The sequence below is a fragment of the Squalius cephalus genome (genome assembly GCF_949319135.1).
Source record: "Squalius cephalus genome assembly, chromosome: 24".
In the NCBI taxonomy this organism is placed as follows: domain Eukaryota; kingdom Metazoa; phylum Chordata; class Actinopteri; order Cypriniformes; family Leuciscidae; genus Squalius; species Squalius cephalus.
Genome location: NC_137145.1, coordinates 11,641,879 through 11,662,660, shown reverse-complemented (window position 1 = coordinate 11,662,660; position 20,782 = coordinate 11,641,879). Strand labels below are relative to the sequence as shown.

The 20,782-nt window shown below is 39.4% G+C and overlaps 1 protein-coding gene across 2 annotated transcripts; it reads left to right on the top strand.

The window, feature by feature from the left end:
* Positions 1 to 716: 716 nt before the first annotated feature.
* Positions 717 to 16,832, top strand: LOC307152950 (uncharacterized protein). Of its 2 annotated transcripts, XM_079861966.1 has the most exons (15): positions 717 to 1,244; positions 1,792 to 1,912; positions 2,602 to 2,709; positions 3,338 to 3,374; positions 3,497 to 5,346; positions 5,493 to 5,520; positions 5,674 to 7,442; positions 7,525 to 7,573; positions 7,808 to 7,851; positions 9,166 to 9,208; positions 9,336 to 11,179; positions 11,336 to 11,372; positions 11,543 to 11,626; positions 11,728 to 13,836; positions 13,882 to 16,826. In XM_079861966.1, the coding sequence occupies exons 1-15, from the start codon at positions 1,141 to 1,143 to the stop codon at positions 16,107 to 16,109; spliced, it is 10,455 nt and encodes a 3,484-aa protein (XP_079718092.1). In that variant the 5' UTR covers positions 717 to 1,140; the 3' UTR covers positions 16,110 to 16,826. The 2 variants fall into 2 exon arrangements, with proteins under 2 accessions (XP_079718092.1, XP_079718091.1); XM_079861965.1 differs by having other exon boundaries at positions 11,728 to 16,832.
* The last annotated feature ends 3,950 nt before the right edge of the window (positions 16,833 to 20,782 follow it).

The following is a 20,782-nucleotide window of genomic DNA, read 5'->3' as shown; positions in this document are numbered from 1 at the left end:
TGGACACTGTATTATTACATTTAATAATATGTATATATTAACGGTTATGCATTGAATTTTCAATTATTATGTCATGCACATAAACATTTATTTTGTATGCATATTGAATTTACTAAAGATTTATATTGCTATATCACAAAGCTTGGTTATTTTACTGGTACATTATTTATTAATCCTGAGGCCTTTGATTACAGCTTCAAGATGCCATATTAAATCATTTATTTATTTACACACACATTAAAGTTCAGCTAAGTAAATACTAGAAAAACTAGTTCAAATCCTTTTACTGAACAAACCACATGCCTTTTCTAAAAAGGTTTCAAAAACATTAAATCATTTAATAAAAACACTCCAAAGTGGGAAACAATAACTGACAAACGGAATTTATTATAAATCTATTTAAATATTAATATAATTTAAAATTAAAATAAATATTAATACATGTACCAAATGGTGGTTGTGTTTTATGACATCTTTTAGAGGAGCAAACTGAAATTAAAAATCTGTAGGCATAATATGAAATGTTAACATGAAATCGAGACAGTCTGAAGTCTGAACCTGTAATTTATTGTTGACAACTCTGTGTAGAGTACATCAACTTTTATTATCCTTCAAAGTCAAATGTTACCGGTGGGATTAAATTGGTTAAACTAATTGTTGCATAGTTATGACTCAATATTAAGTGTTATTAAATGGGTGTGACCTCGAATGTTCACGTGGGTTACAAAAAAAAAAAAAAAACCGCTTTGGCGCCTCGTGGAGACTGGAAACAATTGGTATTTGAGTTATCACTTGTAATGACATTTTTTGTGTAAATCGTTTGTGCTGCATTTTTTTTTTTTTTTTTTTACATATTCTGTAAATGCACGCGAGAAGGGGAACGAATGACGACGATAGATTTATTTTGGGGGGATCCGTCCTCAGTTTAGTCCATTTCCGCTCTACATAGGTGTTCTTCCTGGTTGTTGATTCCTATGTGAAAGTAGCAACATTTCGGCCATGAGCAAGTTCCAGTAGAATGCACGCGACGATTGGAAAAATCGCTCGATAACGTTAAATCTATGTAGACGCGAGCGCGCTCTTTTTGCTGGCAAAGCATCTCATTTTGCGCTGGAGGATCCATGCAATGCAATATTCATTATGATTAAGTCCAAAATGCCCGAATGCTGTGCCGCAGCAAACTGCAAGCAGAGTGCGGACCAGTCCAACGTTTTCTTCTTTAGTTTCCCGCTGGATCCTGATCGGTGAGTGCAGCCTTTTGTGCGTAAATGCAGTCGCAATTTAATCAATGTTATTTTTTTCCTATTTATATTTTTATATAAGTACAGATTGAGCAAATTAGCTTTATTTGTTAGCTGGTTAGCTTCTGTCCCCCTTTGCAATGATTCATTGAATGCATTAAACCCGTATTTTCAGTTTAGGCTTATCATGTTGCTATCATTCATCTTTATGCAGTGATTTTTTTTTGGCGAAGGTTTATTGTGTAGCTGGCAGTTAATAAGTCACATTTCGTGTTTCTTCTAAGTGATTGCTTCAACTTTTATGGGGTTACTGTAAGCAAACGAGTCCTGTGCACGTTCGCCATCATCAGGCCCTTCCCAAAATGGCAGGAATTTAATTCCCTCAGAATACGTTATTCTGTTTATGGCTCTGTGCTTTGCTGGTTTCTTTTTGTGGTATTTGGTATTTTTGTGACATCCATTAAACAAAAGTGCTTTGTTTTAGTTGAGGTTTTTAATGTTAAAACATAATTTTTTACACTACTGCAGTAACCTTACCTCATATCTCTAGATGTAAACAATGGGTGGGTAAATGCCACAGACCAGATCTGGAGACCAAAACAGCTGAAGATTTACACAGGAACTTCAAATTGTGTTCAAAACATTTTGAAACATCAATGATATGTCAGCAAGTAAGTGAGCATTTTCTGTTTCTTCGTATCTGGCATTATCTGCTTAATGTAAGTGAACAAAACCAGTAAAATTAATTTGTTTCCTAGTATTGACAAGTGTAGTGTTCACCAGTGGGCTGACATGTGTCTGTGTCACCCCCACTCCCCCTCCCCCCAAAACAATTTTTGACATGTCGTCATCATATGTTTGTAAATGTAAAATTAAATTTCATACATGGTTATTAAAGTGAGTTTTGTGTGAAAGCAGATTTAATCAGGTCTAAATATAGCAAGAATGTTGGTGAATTGCCCATGTTTGATACCAGTGTTATTAAAGTATTATCACCCAACATGATAGTAACTGTGCTACATGCTTTAGTGGCTAAACTAGATTTCAGTAAACATTGTATTTAAATGAAATACATTAAGATTGGTCTTATTTAAAAAAAAAAAAAACCTTTGTAAAATTCAGTTTGCTCTTATAAGAATTTGATTGTTTCTTAAAATGGATAAAAGGTTCAATTCATTCACTGTTAAATTTGTTTATTGGTGCCTGCAAAATAAGACTCTTGAGAATGGGATGTTATTAAACTGATAATTGGGATGTCTTTTTTTGTTATTGTATAAATTGCAGATTTTTATTCACATTTTATTTGAAATGTATTTTCCCTGTTTAGTGAAATGTATAAAACTCGTTTCTTTTTTTTCAGGGCGATCTTAAGTCTGTTTTGAAGGATGATGCCATTCCTTCTATATTTGATTTTGCATCTAACCAGGACAATGCACAAACTAGCAACAGAAAAAGGACAAGGGAGAAAGTGAGTGTCTGATTTACACTTCAGATTTACATTTTTTTTTAGTTATTAGTAAATCAGTAATGCTTGGTCTGTAGCAACTCCTGAAAAGAAGGATCTACCAAAATCTAGTAAGCCTAAAGATGATGTGAACTGTTCTGCATCGGACAGGTTTTAAAGAGTTTCTTTGTAAAGAGTGGTACAGTGAACCCAGCACATAGTAGCATCAAGTGGAGTTTCTGAGCTAAATGTTTTTGCATGCATTGCGTACTGAACTCTGCATAAGACTAATTTTCAGCATAATCTTACACAATACAGGCTTTTATGAAGCAACATAAAATAATGGAGCAAACTACTCACCCTTTTTTGTTGATGTTGATTGAATTCTGTGTAGATTAATTACCATTTGAATGTAAATGTGATTCCACCATTTCATGTAAATTAAATGTCATGCTTGTAATAGTTCTCAATGGTCCCTTAGCCAACAAGCATTTTATCATTTGTAGCTATCAGTAAAGAAATTTATTAGCTTTTTATTGTTACTATTAATTGTTTTTATTTGTCATGTCTACAATGTGTTATCTACACATTGTAGTATTGACTTCAAACATTTAGCACATGATGATACATTTTTTTGTTTTATTTTTTTCAGACAGGAGATGGGCCGATTGTCACAAAGAAAACTAAAGGTAGATAATGCATTTCCATGTCAGCATCTTTTAATTCTCTCCTCTTTTTTTAATTATACAAACTAATTACCGGGGATTCTCTGCTCTTTTGTTTTTCTCTCTCTCCTTTTTTTGTTTTGAAGGTGCCACTGATAACTCAAACCCCTCTGTGACAGAGGCGGAAGTTAAAGTTGAGAGTGACTCAGCAGAGAACATTGAAGCTCAAAATCCTCCTGCACATGATGAATCAGAGGAGGATCCTGCTATTTCCAAAGCGAAGGAAACTTTGAAAGACTATTTCAAAGAGACGTTAGCCTTCACTGGATTCAGCATTACCAACAATACATCTCTTAACTCTGTTAAGCCTTTGGGGAATGACCCAGCTGGGCCGCTTTCAGTCAATACCACATGTACAGAGAAGATCGACCAAAAAGAAGTGCTTAACTTGGGTGAAGATGTGATGCGTGAGGAGATCCGCAATAGCCTGCGCCTTGCACGCTTCTTTTCCATACTTCTCCAAGACAAAATAAACATTGAGGGCAAGGACCAGATTCCTTTGTTTATCCGCTCTGTCACAGGTGAAGGTTTCCCACAGAAACACCTCATGGGATTCCTTCCCTGTGATGTCGACTCTGACAGTCTGTTCCTAATGCTTATATCCGAGATCCGCAACAAGTGGGGCCTTCGAATGGAGCACTGCCGTGGCTTCACCTACCTGTCATCAGGTAGCATGTGTCAGAAGCTGAAGGATCTCGCCTGCAGGATGCTGCGGGATTTTCCACAGGTAGTTTTGTCCCCCAGTGAGCCCTACGCCTTCAACATGTGGTTGATTCGCTCCATGCCTATCCTTCCAATTCAAGACGTTGTTGATACTGTAGAGCAGGTCGCTGCCGTTATTAGGCAATCAGAAACTCTGGCGAAGAAACTTGATTCCAAGATCACCGCTTCATACAGCCACATCAAAGGTGAGGTTGACCGAGTCAAGGATTCTTGCCAGAACCATTGGGAATATGGCACAGATGCTTTCCAGACAATGCTTGATATCTTGGAGCCGCTTTTGAGCAGCATTGGAGAGATGTGCACCAGTGCCCTTTCAGATGTGGATGCAGATACTGTCGAAGTGCTTCTAAAGCTGAAAGAGAAACTGAAGAACTTTAATTTCATCATTACTCTTGTGGTCTTAAAGAACACTCTGTGTTGTGTAAGCATCCTGAACCCCAGCCTCAGGGGAATAATCAGCATCAGCAGCACTTTACAGTACACCATCTCGAACGCCTTAAAGCTTCTCACCAAACACATGCAGGAGATTGACATTTTTCACCGGAAGTGGTTCTCCGATGCATTGGGCAGAGCCAAGAAGTTGGGGGTGTCTGTCAATTTGCCAGTGGAGATGGTGACAAACGGTGATGGCACGGAGAAACCTCAAGCATCATTGGAGGATTACTACAGGGAAGCACTGAGCAAGAAGGTTTTGCAATACCTTGTTGATGAAGTCAAAAGAGTCCTTGGCACTGAAATGGCAAGAATCCTCAGATGGTTGTCATTGGTGCCCTCATATATGGCTGACCACAATTTTAGCATCCGCAAAGACAAAGTTGCTGATGCTAACCTGAATAACTTGGCTCGTCCTGACTCCTTTTATGATGAGCTGGGCTGTTGGGAAGTGAAATGGAGGCATGCTAGCAAGCGAAGGATTCTTCCCACTAGCGTGTTTGCGACCCTCAAGATCCCAGATATAGGCTTTTACCCAAATGTACAGAGCCTGTTGAGAGTGCTGGGCACCATCCCTTGTGTCCACGCAGATTCAGATGTGTATGGGCAGTACGACATGGTGCTGGACCGGTATCACACCTACATGAAAGAAGTACCAGTGGAAAAAAGACTGAGCAATATGGCCTTTGTTTATGTCAATCAAGATGTCCACTTTAGCATTGAGGAAATGGTGGAGGCGTATGTAAAGAAATATCCAGAAATCCTGCAGCTATTACAGGAGGTAAAGATATTTTTGACTAATTTAAAAATATATATATATTTTTACTTGTGTTATATTACATTTAATTACAGGAGATAATGACAAAAACAAACTCAAATATATTTTTAACCTGCTGTTCACAATTTTTTTTGTGTGTGTGTTTTTAGGATGATGTAATGGAAGTGCAACCATCAGGTAAAACTTTTTACTTCTGACTTATTTTATTAAATGTTAAAGTCATCTTGTTTTCATAGCTCAAACAAGATTAAATAGAATTTTACTGAATTTTATATTAGATGCAGGTGTTGATTTCATTTTATTTTTTATTTTTTTTCAACCCCTATACAGTTCCAGAAACCAGTACAAATGACGCTTCTAAAGAAGATACGGAAGAACAAAGAGAGATGACTTTAAATATGGACGTTGAGAGACCGAAACCACCCGAGTGTTCGGAAACTGATAAAGAGGCATTAAAATCTGCATTACAGGCTGCTGTCACTGCAGCATATAGCAGGCAAAGCAGACACACTCAGGGTGATCAAGATCAAGAAGTAGAATATGTGACCAAATCTGAGATGAATGAAGTCCTTAAAGTGTGTGAGGATGTTGTTAGGGATAGGATTCTTTCAGAGGTCAGAAATTCGTTCTTCTCCCTGTTTATCGACAGAGTTGTCAGATTTGGAGAGACTGACTACTTACCCATCTTCCTCAGATTTGTTGACAGTTTCGATGTCATGCGCCTTGAGCTTATGGGATTTGTCGAGGTTACTCTTGACACCGAGGCCATTTGCGAACGACTTTATGATGTTGTCACCAATGAGTGGAGTCTGGATTTAAGCTACTGCAGAGGTCAAGCTTACCTTGGCTCTGGTGAAGTGTCCTACAAGCTCAAGGCTTTTGCATGTAAAATACAGGAGAAGTATCCTCTTGCTATATGCACACACTGCTCATGTTACTCTTTCAATACCTGGTGGTCAAGGTCAGTTCCAGTAGCTGCAGTCATCAGAGCCATAGACACATTAGAGGAGATAGTGTCTTTTTTCCACAGCATGCCTGCCCTTGAGAAACAGTTAGATCAAGTCTTAGCCATAGGCCTAAGAGAGAGCTATGAGAAAATCCATGAGCTTCAAGGAAAATTCTGCTCTTCTTGGCTTGAAAAGCATGACTCTTACGAAGTCTTCGCTCAGATTCTGGAGCCTCTGGCACATTGGCTAGAAAATATTGACAACTGTCAACCACAAAGATGGAGTTTGGCAGTATCCAACAGAGCCAAAAGACTACTTCAGTTAATTCGGGACTTTGACTTCATTGTGGCAATCGTTGCATTAAAGAATGCCTCATCCTTCACCAGAGAACTGAGTGCAGCGCTACAGAAAGACCATTTTAGTGCTGCCTCGCAGCTCAGCCAGATCAGTGGTATTGTGGCCACACTTAACCGAGTGAAGACCAACATCAAGGTTTTCCATCAGAACTGGTTTGATGAAGCTTGTTGTTTTGCTCAGAGTCTGGGTGTGCAGGTTAAAGTGCCTGATAGTGTGATTGTTCCAAGGGACAGCCTCTTGAAACCAGGTTCATACTACAAAGATGCAATGAGTGTCCCTTTAGTTGACCACCTGATAAACATGGTGAAAGATTATTTCTCTGATGACCACAAGGAGGCTCTCAACTTATTGTCCTTGGTCCCATCCTCTGTGACAATGAGCTATGTTTTTGAGACTCTTAAGTCAAAACCTCCATTGTACATTGGTGACCTTCCAGATCCTGACAATTTCTTCACGGAGCTGAGCTGCTGGAAAGTGAAGTGGAAAACAAAAGTGGTTAGTGTAACCATACCAGAGACCATTTTTCAGACTCTGCGTCTACCCCTTATGCAGTACTTTGCAAACATCAATACGTTGCTGAAGATTATGTGTGTGTTGCCAAGCACAGCTTTGGAATATTGTGGTGAGGTGAAGCGGCATAAAATGTATCAAAACTACTTGAACAACACCTCAGCCATGGATCGATTGCCCTGTTTAGCCATGCTTCAGATCGGCACTGACTTTAACAGAGACCTAGACAGAATGGTTGCTCAGTGCTTAAAGCTTACTCCTAAGACGCTGGAGGGCATTTGCCTGGTAAGGATCAGTTTTGTAAAAATTAGTTCTGTAAAATGTTTTATTTGCTTTCCAGATGTCTAATGTCCGTTGTGCTCCACAGGACAAAGAATCCAAAACCCTAGGAAGGACTGCTGAAATAAAAACAGAAGGTATGTAATCTATGATTATTCTTAATGATTATGATCTAAATGTTTTTCCCTCTCTTTTGGGTAAGGGAAAAGTATTTGTGTGTGGGTGTATGTATATGCATACATGTATGCATGTTTATGATGTATACTTGTTTTACTGGTAGATAAGTTGTCCACATCAATAACATGCATTAAGAAAATAGGGTGAATTTTCAGTTCATGCCAACTTTAATTCCCACTTTGCCATCATTGCAGATGACATCCACATGGATGAAGTAGAGAACAGGGACACTCTGCAGGTTTGTAAAGTTGCATTAATGATTATGTAGCATATCACCTCGTATTTTAAGTGGGTTTAGAGAAGAGTGTAGTTTGGTGATCTAGTTAAAAATAGTTTTGAACTATTTTGAGTAAAACGTTGCCTCATCATGTTATTTGTAGAGATCGACCGATATTGATTTTCATTTATAACAGAGACCAATTATTTGCATGGTTTTGTGCCTGATAACAGATATATAGAACTGATATTTATTTGTTTATTTCTGTTTTTTTAAATAAAATAATTGATAAGGTAAACGAACGGGTAATGAATATAGCATGTAAAAATAATTCTGAATATTTTTTTTTAATTTATAACAACAGCATATTAACAACAGGAAAAATAAATTTACTAAGTCTAATGTTTTCAAATGGAGAACATAAATAAGTGACAAGGGAGTCTATCAACTTACCATAAATATAAGCATTCGTTTTAAACTACAGTTTTAAAAGGTTTGTCTGTTGTTTGATAGGCTAAAGAGTGAAGAGTGTGGAATACGCAAACATAGTCAGAAAAATAAACAAAACATCTAATACATTATCGCAATTACTGAGTCCATCTCATCTGGCATGTTATCAGAATTATTAATAATGTTTTTGTCGGTCTAGATTATGAATTAGTCTACCTGCTGACAGAGCGTTGTTTTTATCTGTGCTTTTACACAGAACGTCTCTCGTGGAGATATTTTATTTCCACAGAGCTGCAATTACTTAGAGGTTTATTAGCTAAATAAATGTTATATTGTAGACGTTAATATAATTCAAGGCGTTTTAAATGAATGGACCCAGTGAGTGAATGGCACTATGAACATGACTTCACGAGACTAATGAAGAACGGAGAGAGAGAATAAAATTCAGCGCTTTTATTATCATTCATGGCTGTTTTAATTCATGAAAAGTTTCGTCTTTATTGGGACATTACTTGATGGATTACGTGAGTCTGTCTCTATTTTTTTTAGTGCCAAGTTTAAACTACATGACAAGTATTTATGTAACTTCATTAATGGCTGTTATGTTAAATAAAGTTTATTAATTAAGGGATGCAAGTTATTTTACCTTTTGAACACCGTTGTTGGCTCGGCTCCCCTCAGACGCTGTGCTGTAATGCCGGTCTTGCGCGGCATTCTCAAAACGGCCGTAAGATGGCAGTGAATTTATCGGTGAATCTGATATTACCAAACCGATACCCAATTATGGGAAAATGCTTAAATATCGGGAAACTAATATATCGGTCGATCTCTAGTTATTAGTTTATTGCTTTTTTCAGCTTTATTCACAAGTACTTCTTTTCACAGGACAAAGACTCCAGAATACTAGTGGTGAATTCTGAGATAACAGGTAGTTGTTTGTCATTTTTTGGACTGGCTTTTCATTTGAATCCTTGATGTGTTTGAGTCATTTAATGTAATATTTGTTTCATTTAAACGTGTACATTATCTAAAATAATGTTTACCCTGCCTTCTAGAAACAGATATCCACAAAGAGGGAGCAGAGAGCATAGAGACTCAGCAGCAGTCTGAAAACATAGAAGTAGTTGCTGAGGACCAACATGTAAAGGTTAAAGATGTGGAGCAGGTTGTGGATGAGAATGGACGTTCTGATGAACCAACAGATAACATAAGGAACTGTGAAGAAGTCTTCAAACAGGCAGCCATACTTGCAAGGAGAAACTGCTCTTGGATCGACCTTAACAAACCAGAGCAAGATGCTGTTGTACAGAAACTTGCCTCATGTCATTGGGTACAGAAGGAAGGGGCATCATTTTCAGAAGGGGAAATGCTACAAAGTATTGTGAAGGCCATACGAGAAACAATCCTCACTGAAGTTCAGGACTCTCCTTTCTTTTCCATCATCACTGATAGAGCAATCTCAGTGGGCGCGGCAAAGTTCCTACCACTCTTTGTTAGATATGTAAATGACTGCATTCCTAAAGTGGAGCTCATAGGTTTTCTGCCCTTTGATGAAAGCTCTGATCTGGATTTGCAAGCTAAAGCTCTTTCAACCACACTTGAGGATGAGTGGGGACTTCAGATGGGCTGCTGTCGTGGCCAGTCCATCATGTGCATTGGTACGGGGAGCCAAAGTCTCAGGAAGATGGCTTTGGGCTTTTTAGAGACCTATCCATTAGCTGTGAACACTCCCAGTGAGTCTTGTGGACTTGCCTACTGGCTGGCTTTAAGCCTTCAGAATGCCTACATTACAAAGGTTTTAGAGACAGCTGAGGATCTGCTACAGTTTTTTGACCAGTCACCCAAATTAGAGAGTGAGCTTGCCAAAACCATGGATGGGCTTCTGAATACCCCACGGGAAGCACTTGCAGAGATCCCAGAGACCTGCTTGTCTAGATGGAAAAAGAGAGAAGACTTTTTCGATATTCTGGTGGACATGCTAGAGGGAGCTCTGAACTGCTTAGATTCTGTGAGCACCAACTCCAGTGGGTCATGGAGTAGTAGCATGTCACTGCATTCTCAGACCCTGTGCACAGCTATTAGACGGGTCGATTTTGTCATTCCCTTAGTGATCTTGAAGAACGCCTGCGCTCCCTTGAGGAACTGCAGCACTGTGTTTCGCTGTGGAAACCCTGCTGACATTATTTGTGAGCTTGAGAAGATTATGCCAATAATAGATTCTCTTGGCAAAATGTTGGACAATGTGAGTGCAGTGCATTCTACCTGGTTTGAGGAGGCTGTGGAGCTTTCAACTAAGGTTACAGGATTGCTGTCATATGCAGAATCTGTTAGTAGCTATGATTCACCCGAAACGTTCTACATGGAAGCAGTTAGCTTACCAGTTCTTAATGGTTTGATTGAAGAAATGAAGTTTAACTTCTCAGAGAATCACCTAAAAGCCCTGAAAGTGTTGTCCCTTCTGCCAACCTGCAACCCTCTTCCCATTCTCCCAGAATCCAAAGATAAACTGCACACAATATACCTGAGTGATCTCCCTGAGCCAGAAACAGTTGAAGAAGACATCAACACCTGGGCCACAGTATGGAGGGAGAAATATCAAGATGTTTGTCCTCCCACCTCCATCTCTGAGACTCTGCTCCATAATGAAGCCAGAAACCTTCCAAACATTGCTACCCTTCTTAAGCTTGTGGCTGTGTTGCCTAGCATTAGCATGGAGTGCGATCTAATGAAGACAACCCTAAATGCCTTGAGGACCTTACTTAGAGATGGTATCTTCAGCAGAGGCAGCAAGACTGATGCAGTCATGCTGCTTATGCATCGCCAGACACTACAGAGCCTGGAGGAGGTGATTGAGAAATGCGTTGATGGTGATCCGGAAAGTCATCACTTTCTTGCTCAGGTATGGTACATTTCTTAGTCTTTATACTGTTATAATTCATTGTATTCAGTGTATTTTGCTGTACCTTCTTATTAGTATGATAAGATTACTGATAAATAAATAATGTTCCTGAAAACCCTGTTCTGTTTTATTTTCTGATTGTATTTAAACATATAGGTAAAAGCAATAGTTAATCACCTGAGAATGGAAGGTGGTAAGTAAAACTAATTACTCTAAAAAAAAATTATATATGCAAGTAGAAAAATGAATTATTGATATGGTAGTTGAACAGTTGTTTTTTGAGTAGCTGAAATGGGCCTCAAAGTATTGTAATAAGCTGTTGTGTTTTTTTATTCTGACACACTCTTTCCTGTCCTTTCTCAGAGGTGATTGCCATGGCTCCACAGGAGATGGCTGTGGATACAAATGGTTCTGGTTATCCACAAGAGGCAAAGGATGCTGGAATCGGTCAGTAATACTAAATGAGAAGAATTAGTGATAACCTTAGGTACATGAATCTAAATCATCTCTGTTTTTTCTTACACAATCATGTCTCCTATTTTGTTTAGATGTTAAAACTGTTGTTCCTGAGGAAATTCCAGTAGAAACCAGTGAAATAGAAAGGGCTGAAGAAATACACATCATAAGTACACCTGACCAGCCATCATCTTTAATGCTCATCAGTTCAGACAAAACTACAACTGCAGCTCAAGTCATCCCTGCTTGCAGCTCTCTGCCGACCAGCACAACTGACCAACCAACAGAATCTGTCCAAGATGCCACTATGCAAACCACAACAGTAGAACATGATAGAAGTGATCAACTGATCGCACTTGTTCAAGATGTAAATGATAGGTCTGAAGTAATTGATCAGTGTGGAATTGGTCTGCTAGTAACAGGAGATCAAATTGTAACTAATCAAGGTGTAACTGAGCAGTCTAATGAAGAACAGCCAGTTAGCATTGTTCAGTTAGTATCAGTTGACCAAAGTGAAACTGAGCAACCCATGGAAGTTGATCAGTTTGTAGCAACAGAACCAATTGAAGCAGACAAGCCAGCAACAGAGAAACCAAGTGATTCATCTATAAATGCTCAAGATGAAGGTTGTCACACAGAAGCAGGGTTAGCAGATGGTCAGTTAATAGAGGATCAGACTGAATCTGTTCAGCTCATTGCAGTTGATTACAGTGTAAATGATCAGTTGGTGTCAGTAGATCAAAGTGAAACTGATCAAGTCATGGAAATTGATGAGAGTGGAAATGATACATGTGCATTTGAAGATCAAGTTGGAAATGACCGAAAAGAAACAGGGGAACAATGTGTAGTTGAGCAGTTGACAGTTAGTCCTGTTGAAACTGGTCAGTCTACTGTAAAAGGTCAGGATGAGGGTAAAACTGGTCAGTTGGTACCAGGGGATCAAATTGAATCTCATGAATTTGAGGCTGTTGATTGTTCTCAAGATGAACATTCTGCAGCATCAGGTCAGGGTGAAACTGATCAGTCAGTAACCAAAGATCAGACTGTAAATTGTCAGTTCATGTCAGATGGCCAATTTGAAATGGATTTGTCAGTAGTAGAAAGTCAAGATGAGGCTGGTCAGAAAGAAACTGGGTTAGCAAATGAAGGTGAGTTAATACCAGGGGATCAAAGTGAATCTAATCAGCTCATGGTAGTTGAATCTGGAAATGAACAGTCCTTAACAGCAGATCAAAGTGTAACTGGTCAGTCAGAAATGGTAGATCCAAGTGTAACTCATCAGTTCATGGTAGAGGGTCAAGATGACACTGCTCGGATAGAAACCAGGTTTCCAAGTGAAGGTGAAACTAGTCAGTTAGTATCAGGAGATCAAAGTAGATCCGATCAGATTATGGTTGTTGACTCTGGAAATGAACAGTCCTTAACTGCAGATCAAAGTGTAACGGGTCAGTCAGAAATAGTAGATCCAAGTGTAACTCAAGAGTTCATGGTAGTTGGTCCTGTTGAAAACGATCATTCTGTAGTAGAGGGTCAAGATGACGCTGCTCAGACAGAAAATGGCTTTCCAAGTGAAGGTGAAACTAGTCAGTTAGTATCAGGAGATCAAAGTGGATCCGATCAGCTTATGGTTGTTGACTCTGGAAATGATCAGTCCTTAACAGCAGATCAAAGTGTAACTGGTCAGTCAGAAATAGTAGATCCGAGTATAACTCAACAGTTCATGGTAGTTGGTCAAGATGAAAACGATTATTCTGTAGTAGAGGGTCAAGATGACACTGCTCAGACAGAAAATGGCTTTCCAAGTGAAGGTGAAACTAGTCAGTTAGTATCAGGAGATCAAAGTGGATCCGATCAGCTCATGGTACTTGACTCTGGAAATGATCAGTCCTTAACAGCAGATCAAAGTGTAACTGGTCAGTCAGAAATAGTACATCCAAGTGTAACTGAACAGTTCATGGTAGTCGGTCAAGTTGAAAATGATCATTCTTTAGTAGAGGGTCAAGATGACACTGCTCAGACAGAAAACGGGTTTCCAAGTGAAGGTGAAACTAGTCAGTTAGTATCAGGAGATCAAAGTAGATCTGATCAGCTCATGGTAGATGATGACTCTGGAAATGATCAGTCTGGAACTGAAGATCAAGATGTAACCTGTCAGTCAGTAACAGAAGATCAAAGTGTACCTGATCAGTTCATAGCAGTTGGTCAAGTTGAGTCAGATCAGTCTATAGTTGATGGTAAAAGTGAAGCCGGTCAGACAGAAACTGTATTTCCAAATGAAGTTGGAACTAGTCAGTTAATTTTGGGGGATCAATGTAGATCAATGCAGTTCATGGTAGTTGACTCTGGAAAGGATCAGTCTGTAATAGCTGATCAAGGTGGAACTGGTCAGTCTATATTACCAAATGAAGTTGGAACTAGTCAGCTAGTTTTGGGGGAACAATGTGGCTCTGATCAGCTCATGGTAATTGAGTCTGGAAATGATCAGTCTGTAACAGCAGATCAAAGTAGAACTGGACGGTCATCAGCAGATCAAACTGTAACTGATGCATTTGTGGAAGACGCAACTCATCAGCCTATAGTAGAAGATCAAAGTGGGTCTGGGTTAGCAGATAATGTTGGAACTTGGCAGGTAGCATCAGGAGAACAAAGTAGAACTGATCAGCTTGTGGCAGATGTACCCTGTGGAAATAATCGGTCTGTTGCAGAAGCTCAAGGTGGAACTGTTCTTGCAACTGCATTGAATCAAAGTGTACCAGATCAGTCTGTGGAACTTAGTCAAGTTGGAACTGACCAGATAGTACCAGGGAATCAAAGTGAAATTGATCAGTTTGGCCCTGACCAGCCTAAAGTAGCTGCAGATGGTGGCACAAATCAGTTCAATTCAGCGGCTCCAGATGGCTCAGACCAAGAAAGTGCGGCTGTACACGTTTGCCTTTATCGGCCCTCTGCAATAACTCAGAGTGTTGCTGACCGCTGCACACCTGTTTCCCCTGAGGATATTACTGATCATCCCATAGCAGCAGAATCAGAAGGCACAGACCAGTCTGAAGTAAAGGCTCATGATGGTGCAGACCAAGTAATTACCCTGGATAGCACTGGACCTGAAAAAATTGTTTTTACCCCCTACAATGCTGATGCTCGAGAGGAATTGCTCAAAGAACTATGTAACATAAAATTCTTTTCCATATTTACTGAAGAAGAGTTTGCAATTGATGGCCAACTGTACATTCCTGTAGGAATACACTACCTTGACATACAAGACATTCAGAGTGAAAATATATTAGCATTTATCCCCCTTTCCACAAATATTGCTTCATTTGTTGATACTCTCACCATTGTCCTGTCTGAGAAGTGGGGTTTGAACTTGGCACTCTGTAGAAGTCAAACCTTGGCAAGAACAGGTGCCTCACTCTCTCAGATGACACAGGCTTCAGCTTTGCTTTCCCAGAGACTCCCTCATGCTTTCAGTTTCCCGAACCCTGTAACTCTGAAGTCTTTGCTAGCCAGTTTGTCCTCCCTGAGAGAGATAACTCAGAGTTTTGAGTGCTTAGAGCAGCTGTTTATGTGGTTCTCTGAGGATGTTCAACGGCGGGTAAGACTAGAGGATGCTGTTGTACATTTGTTCCAGAAGGACGAAAGGAAAGCCAGTGAGCTGAAAGCCAAGATCAGCAGCAATCAATTGGCATTGAGTCATGAGGTTCTGGAAATTACTACAGACATTCTAGAGGCCATCGTCCTTTGCTTGAATGAGATGAAAGGAAACCAAGATAATGAGGCAACTACAGCACATGCCCAGAGCTTCCTTTCTGCTGTCCAAAACTTTGATTTCATATTGACAGTTGTAATTATGAAAAACATCTTGAGCCTCACCAAAAACCTAAGTCTGAGTCTTCAGGGAAATTCCTATGACGTGTATCAAGCTGTAAACCGCCTGTCTGATCTCCTGCCCTCTCTCAATGAAACGAAGAACAGTATTGACATGCACCATCAAACCTGGTTTCAAGAGGCAGTTGCACTAGCTTCTAAGCTGCAGGTACCGTCACTACAACCACCCTTAAATGTGCACTACAGAGAGGACCTCAGTAAAGGGGCCATTGAGCACTATATTGCTGAGGTGGAAGGGATCTCCCAGGATGTTCTGTCTGCTCTTCACTGCTTGCAGGTTGTGCCTTATGTAATGTCAAACGTGGAGGGATGCTGCAAGGACACTGAGTTTGTCAAGGTGTTTCAAGATGACTTACCTGACCTACACTCCTTCCACAATGAGCTGCAGAGGTGGAGGGACAGGTGGCAAGATCCTACTCCCACTCATCAACACCTACCCGACACTGTTCTTGGAACTCTCAAAGTTTCTGACATCCAGTTATTTCCCAACATTTCAACCATCCTTAGGCTCCTGGCAGTCCTGCCCTTCTCCAGCATGCACAGTAGCTTCAGACAGGGAAAGATGAAATCTGAACTGTACCCTCTGTAGTAGATTTGACTTAACTTCCCCCAAACAAGCTCTCCATTAGGTTGTTGTCATACACTGCTGAAACTTCAGAATGTCCCTCTGTATTCTCTAAACTGTAGATCACATCTGATTGTAGGTTTCAGTATGTTTATTTTATTACTTCATAATTATGAATTAGACCTGTACACTTTAAGTATAATCTCATAATGGTTTTATTGATGTTTTGTCTTTTTTATTTTCCTTTTACGTAAGTGGCATGGAAAAAGAGGACTGCCAATTTGGACCAATGTCTTGCCAAAAAAATGAGAATAGGATGCCCTTGGTGGGGCCTTACTGCTTTGTGCCTTTATGCAAAAACCCTACATAACTCTGAATCACGAGACAAAAAGTCTGGATGGACGCTTTCAGACCAGACTTTCTGGAAATTTCCTAATGTCTTCAGGAACTTTTAAAGACTTCAAATCATGTAAATCCTCTGAGATGCATTGGGGGGTTAAGAAAATCATGTTTTATCACAATAAATTATGATGGTTGTGTTATACTGTCAAAATGTCATCCCACGGCACAAACTAAAAATGTATCATTGGATACTTGGATAACCCTGTATCATTATGCGTGTTACAAATGTTGATTTGTTTGCAGTTTTCTTTAGATGAATGGATTTTTCTGTAAACATTTCTCCCAGAAGCCCTCCTCATGAAGGAAGCATTCATATATATTTGACTAAAATAAATAAAATCATTGAAAAGAAGCAGTGTTTTATCTGAATCTCTGCTCAATTTAAAGTCAAAACATTTCAAGCTGTCCACAAGATGGCAGTGTACACCTTTCAAAGTTTGGGGACTACCTGTGGGTAAGTATTTCATTTCTGTATTCTATTTGTTTAGCTTTTTGCCCCAAGACTTTTTTTTCTTATATGATTTTTCATGCATTATAGAAACTAATTTAACTGTATAATTGTTTTAATGATTTGAATAATTGGCCAGTTATATAAAATTGCAGTAAAAAAAAATGCAATAAATGTATGCAACATTAATGAAGTTTGTTATTGGTGCAGTGTTGTGGTGGCAGTTAACAGTTGATGTCATTAGCTGGTAGTGCAGTCTGTTCAAATATTTATTTAGTTCCTTCTTTTAATTGCTTTAGTCATATTAATACATAGCTTTAAAAAAAATCTATCAAGGATATAAAGACTTAGGAGAAGAATCCTGCTTCTGTTTACTATTTCCTGTCAGTGTCCTCTACTCTCCCACTGAGTCAAAGGTAGTTAATGATTAATATCTTCACTTTTTAATGCTGTTTTCTAAGAGTTCAGGCTTTTCACAAAGTAGCTTTGACCCCCCTGTAGCCTATCGATGATTTGCAGCCATTCTTTAGTCTTTTGGTTCATAGACTGCAGATCCATCATAGAATATTGTTTTCAGGAGTAGATTTCGAGATGTCGTTGAGAAGCAATCAGTCTCCCATTTCCATGTAACCTTGGACCTATGATTCACCCTTGGGGGCTTGAGTCTTTAACCTTTTAAGGTCATTTCTTGTGAGAGCGGCAGTATACATGGTTGGAAAGGCAAGAAAATAAAGCTATTAACAAGACAACGCCACAGTAATTGCAACTACAAATCAATCAAGGCCTGGTTTATTACTTTATTGTGTCAGACTGAATCTATGACTTGCAGTCAAGAGAAGAGTGGCGGTTCTGAGACCAATGAAGACAATTCCAAAGAATGTATGTATTTTTCTTTCTTTTCTCCCCTGGAATAGGATTACCAAGTTTTTGCCAAGAGCTTAAGTGATTTAAGTTTGTATCAAGAGAAATGCATGATCAACAGTTTCATCAAAGCATTCAAATACATTCATACTCTTATTCTACTCTGTTCTTAATTAGGAAAGCGTGGTTAGAAAATAGTGTGCAAAATATATCTATCCCGAAAACAATTGCTTGTTTGGTCAGTTCACAGCGGATTTTTTTTTTATGTGCCGTTCGATAGTGTGCTGACAAGCCAAGTCCTTGTCCGTCTTCATTGACCAATGCGTTTCGCATACCACAGTGGTTTAGATTTTTTCCCCATTTTTCCACAAACAATAAATTATTTTGTCTGATGATATGAAAGCTTTACCGTAAGTTCTGCCGGGAAGACTCAATTGTTACGTCACTTATTACTTTCTCATCTATCCAATCTTGTTCTAATATTTGTATAAAAGATCGGTATTTACACATGCTGATTCACACAGATTCACTGATTCACTTATTACTTTCTCATCTATCCAATCTTGTTCTAATACTTGTATAAAAGATCGGTATTTACACATGCTGATTCACACAGCATACGCAGAAGCTGACGCCTACATTCACCTCCATCCTCCCCACCACCACCAGGATGGTCCCTTCCCATACCTCCCAGGGGGTCGGCTGCGCCCCTGCCTTCGTCTTCAGGCAGGAAATGCAGATTCCGTACCCTCGGATTGTGAGCTACGGACGGGGCCTACGCCAAAGAACTTAATATCACAATACTTGCTTGCTGGGCTGTTAATAAATGCATGCTTGTTATTTTGCCTCCGGAGTCTTTCTGGTAGAACTGGCCAGATTGCTGTGAATGCTTTGTGATATTCATTGTACTCAAATACAAAGTTATATGCTACATTTAGATGTTCAACTACTTTCTCGTCTTTAGAAACCCCCAAAGAATTCAGGTGAACATCAGTCAGGTGAATTTGCATATTCTTTTTTCTGCCACGGAATAGACCTCTTATTGTTAGTTACCACCGTCGATCCGAAGACACTGTTGCTCTTATGTTTTCAGATTATTTTGTGACTATTCATTATAAGCAATGAACATCTAGCCTATCTTTAAGGGCTGAATTCTTGTTCCTTTGTCAGCCTTTTCCAGGCTAATAACATGAGCCTTAAAACCCCTGGAGCCATTAGCCGCAGCTGAAATGCCAAGATACCTTTTCTCTTGTGATCTGCTATCTGGGATTAGTACATTTCCTCTCTCTCTCCTCCAAAAGCACTCAGTCTGAACGTTGTTTCACTCTGTGTGTTCATCTGGAGCATCCTCCACTCTGATCACTGAAGAGGGCTCATGTATTCTCTGTCTGTAGGCCGAAACAGAGCTGCCCTCTCCCTCCTCTCAGAACAAGGGTCTGATTGTGTCTGCTCAGCCCGGTGTGAAAGAACTATCTCTTCGTGTTTCCCCTGCTCATGCACAGAGCAAACGGATCTGTAGACTGGGCAGCCCAGCAGCACTGTTTGTAGACAGGATTACGTCTGAATCCTCTGGTCTTCTAGTTCTCAGAGTCTCCCACCATCCGCTTTTGTCATAACCATTTTATTTCAAATATTTTTAATTCCTTTATCTGTTAATTCTAAGTTTTGTCTGTAATCTTATAATATGTTATAAAATCAGATGTAATCTTTCAAATGGCTGATTTTTTTATTTTTTTACATATTTCATCACTCTCGGTTTGATTATATTACATCGCTTGCTAATCTCCTGGCCAAACCGAGAATTGCCCTAATTGAACTCCTGAGCTTGTTTCCTGCTGGAAGTCAAGGCTGGGCCATGCCGTAGGACCTGTGCCGGTGCATAATCATGTCCATGCACAGCATGGTTTTAACTATACTCCTGAGAGAGAGGCAGAAGGCTTAACAGGATTTTATTTCAAGGTTTCCACGCCGCCAATCCCTTGCCAAAATCTCAGAACCACCAACAAATAACGCATTTGGTTTGAGTTATTTCCAATGTCAAATATGTTGGTCAGATCCGGAAACACTCTGTTTTTTTTTTTTCTTCTTTCGTTCTGTGTATTCTGCATGTAAATCTAGGCCTTAACATCAGATCTCCGATGTATTTAAATGCCATGGATTAACCTGTGAGTTTTTAAGCAGTTTTAGTGTTTCGGCTCTCTCCCCCCCTACTTTTAACTGAACCTGAGTATTTTGGAAGTAAAATGGGCATATCTTTGACATTTGGCTATTAGAATTCTTGAAATAACTGTATGCTTTTTGGCTTTCTAAATCAAGAGTATTAGGAATGTGTGTCACTGATTAATTTGCTTATGAGAGTTTGAGGTCTGAGTGCCTGCCGATATGAATAATGCCCTGCTGTAAGAGTGGAGGGCAAGTAGGATTACCTTGTGATTTGGAGTGATTAGGTTACCGCTCTGGCAGTCTTTTCTCCCAACTACTTTGCTTTCAGATCGGAGTGTCTATAGTTCTTATAACCGACCCGGTACTCTGGTTTCTTTTTGCTTTAATCCTACAGCAAGCTATTGATCAAAAACAGATGTGTCTGTACAGTTTATCTATTGTTCTACTTGTTACCTCTTTCTGCCCTGTTAATCTCTGCCGCCTTAGTAGATCAGTGTTCATCTAGACCCAAAACTTTTGCCAAGTCTGTGCCCTTACCACCCAGACAGCTCAATCCATTCTTTCATTTGGATCAAATTCTTCAGAAACAGATATACAGGACAAAATCTGCAAATCAGGTGAAAGGCTATTATAATAGGCCATGTTCACACAGCAGCAGAATGCGGTTGTCAGAAGAGTTGCCAAATCCGCTTATTATGATTGACTTTGGGATTTTTTTCTCTTCTTTTTTTTAAAGTCGCTTATAGATTTGGCCAGTTGCAGGGTTTTTTAATGGTTTATTTCCATAATAGAGTTGCATATTTGGGCCTGTTATTGGTGTTGG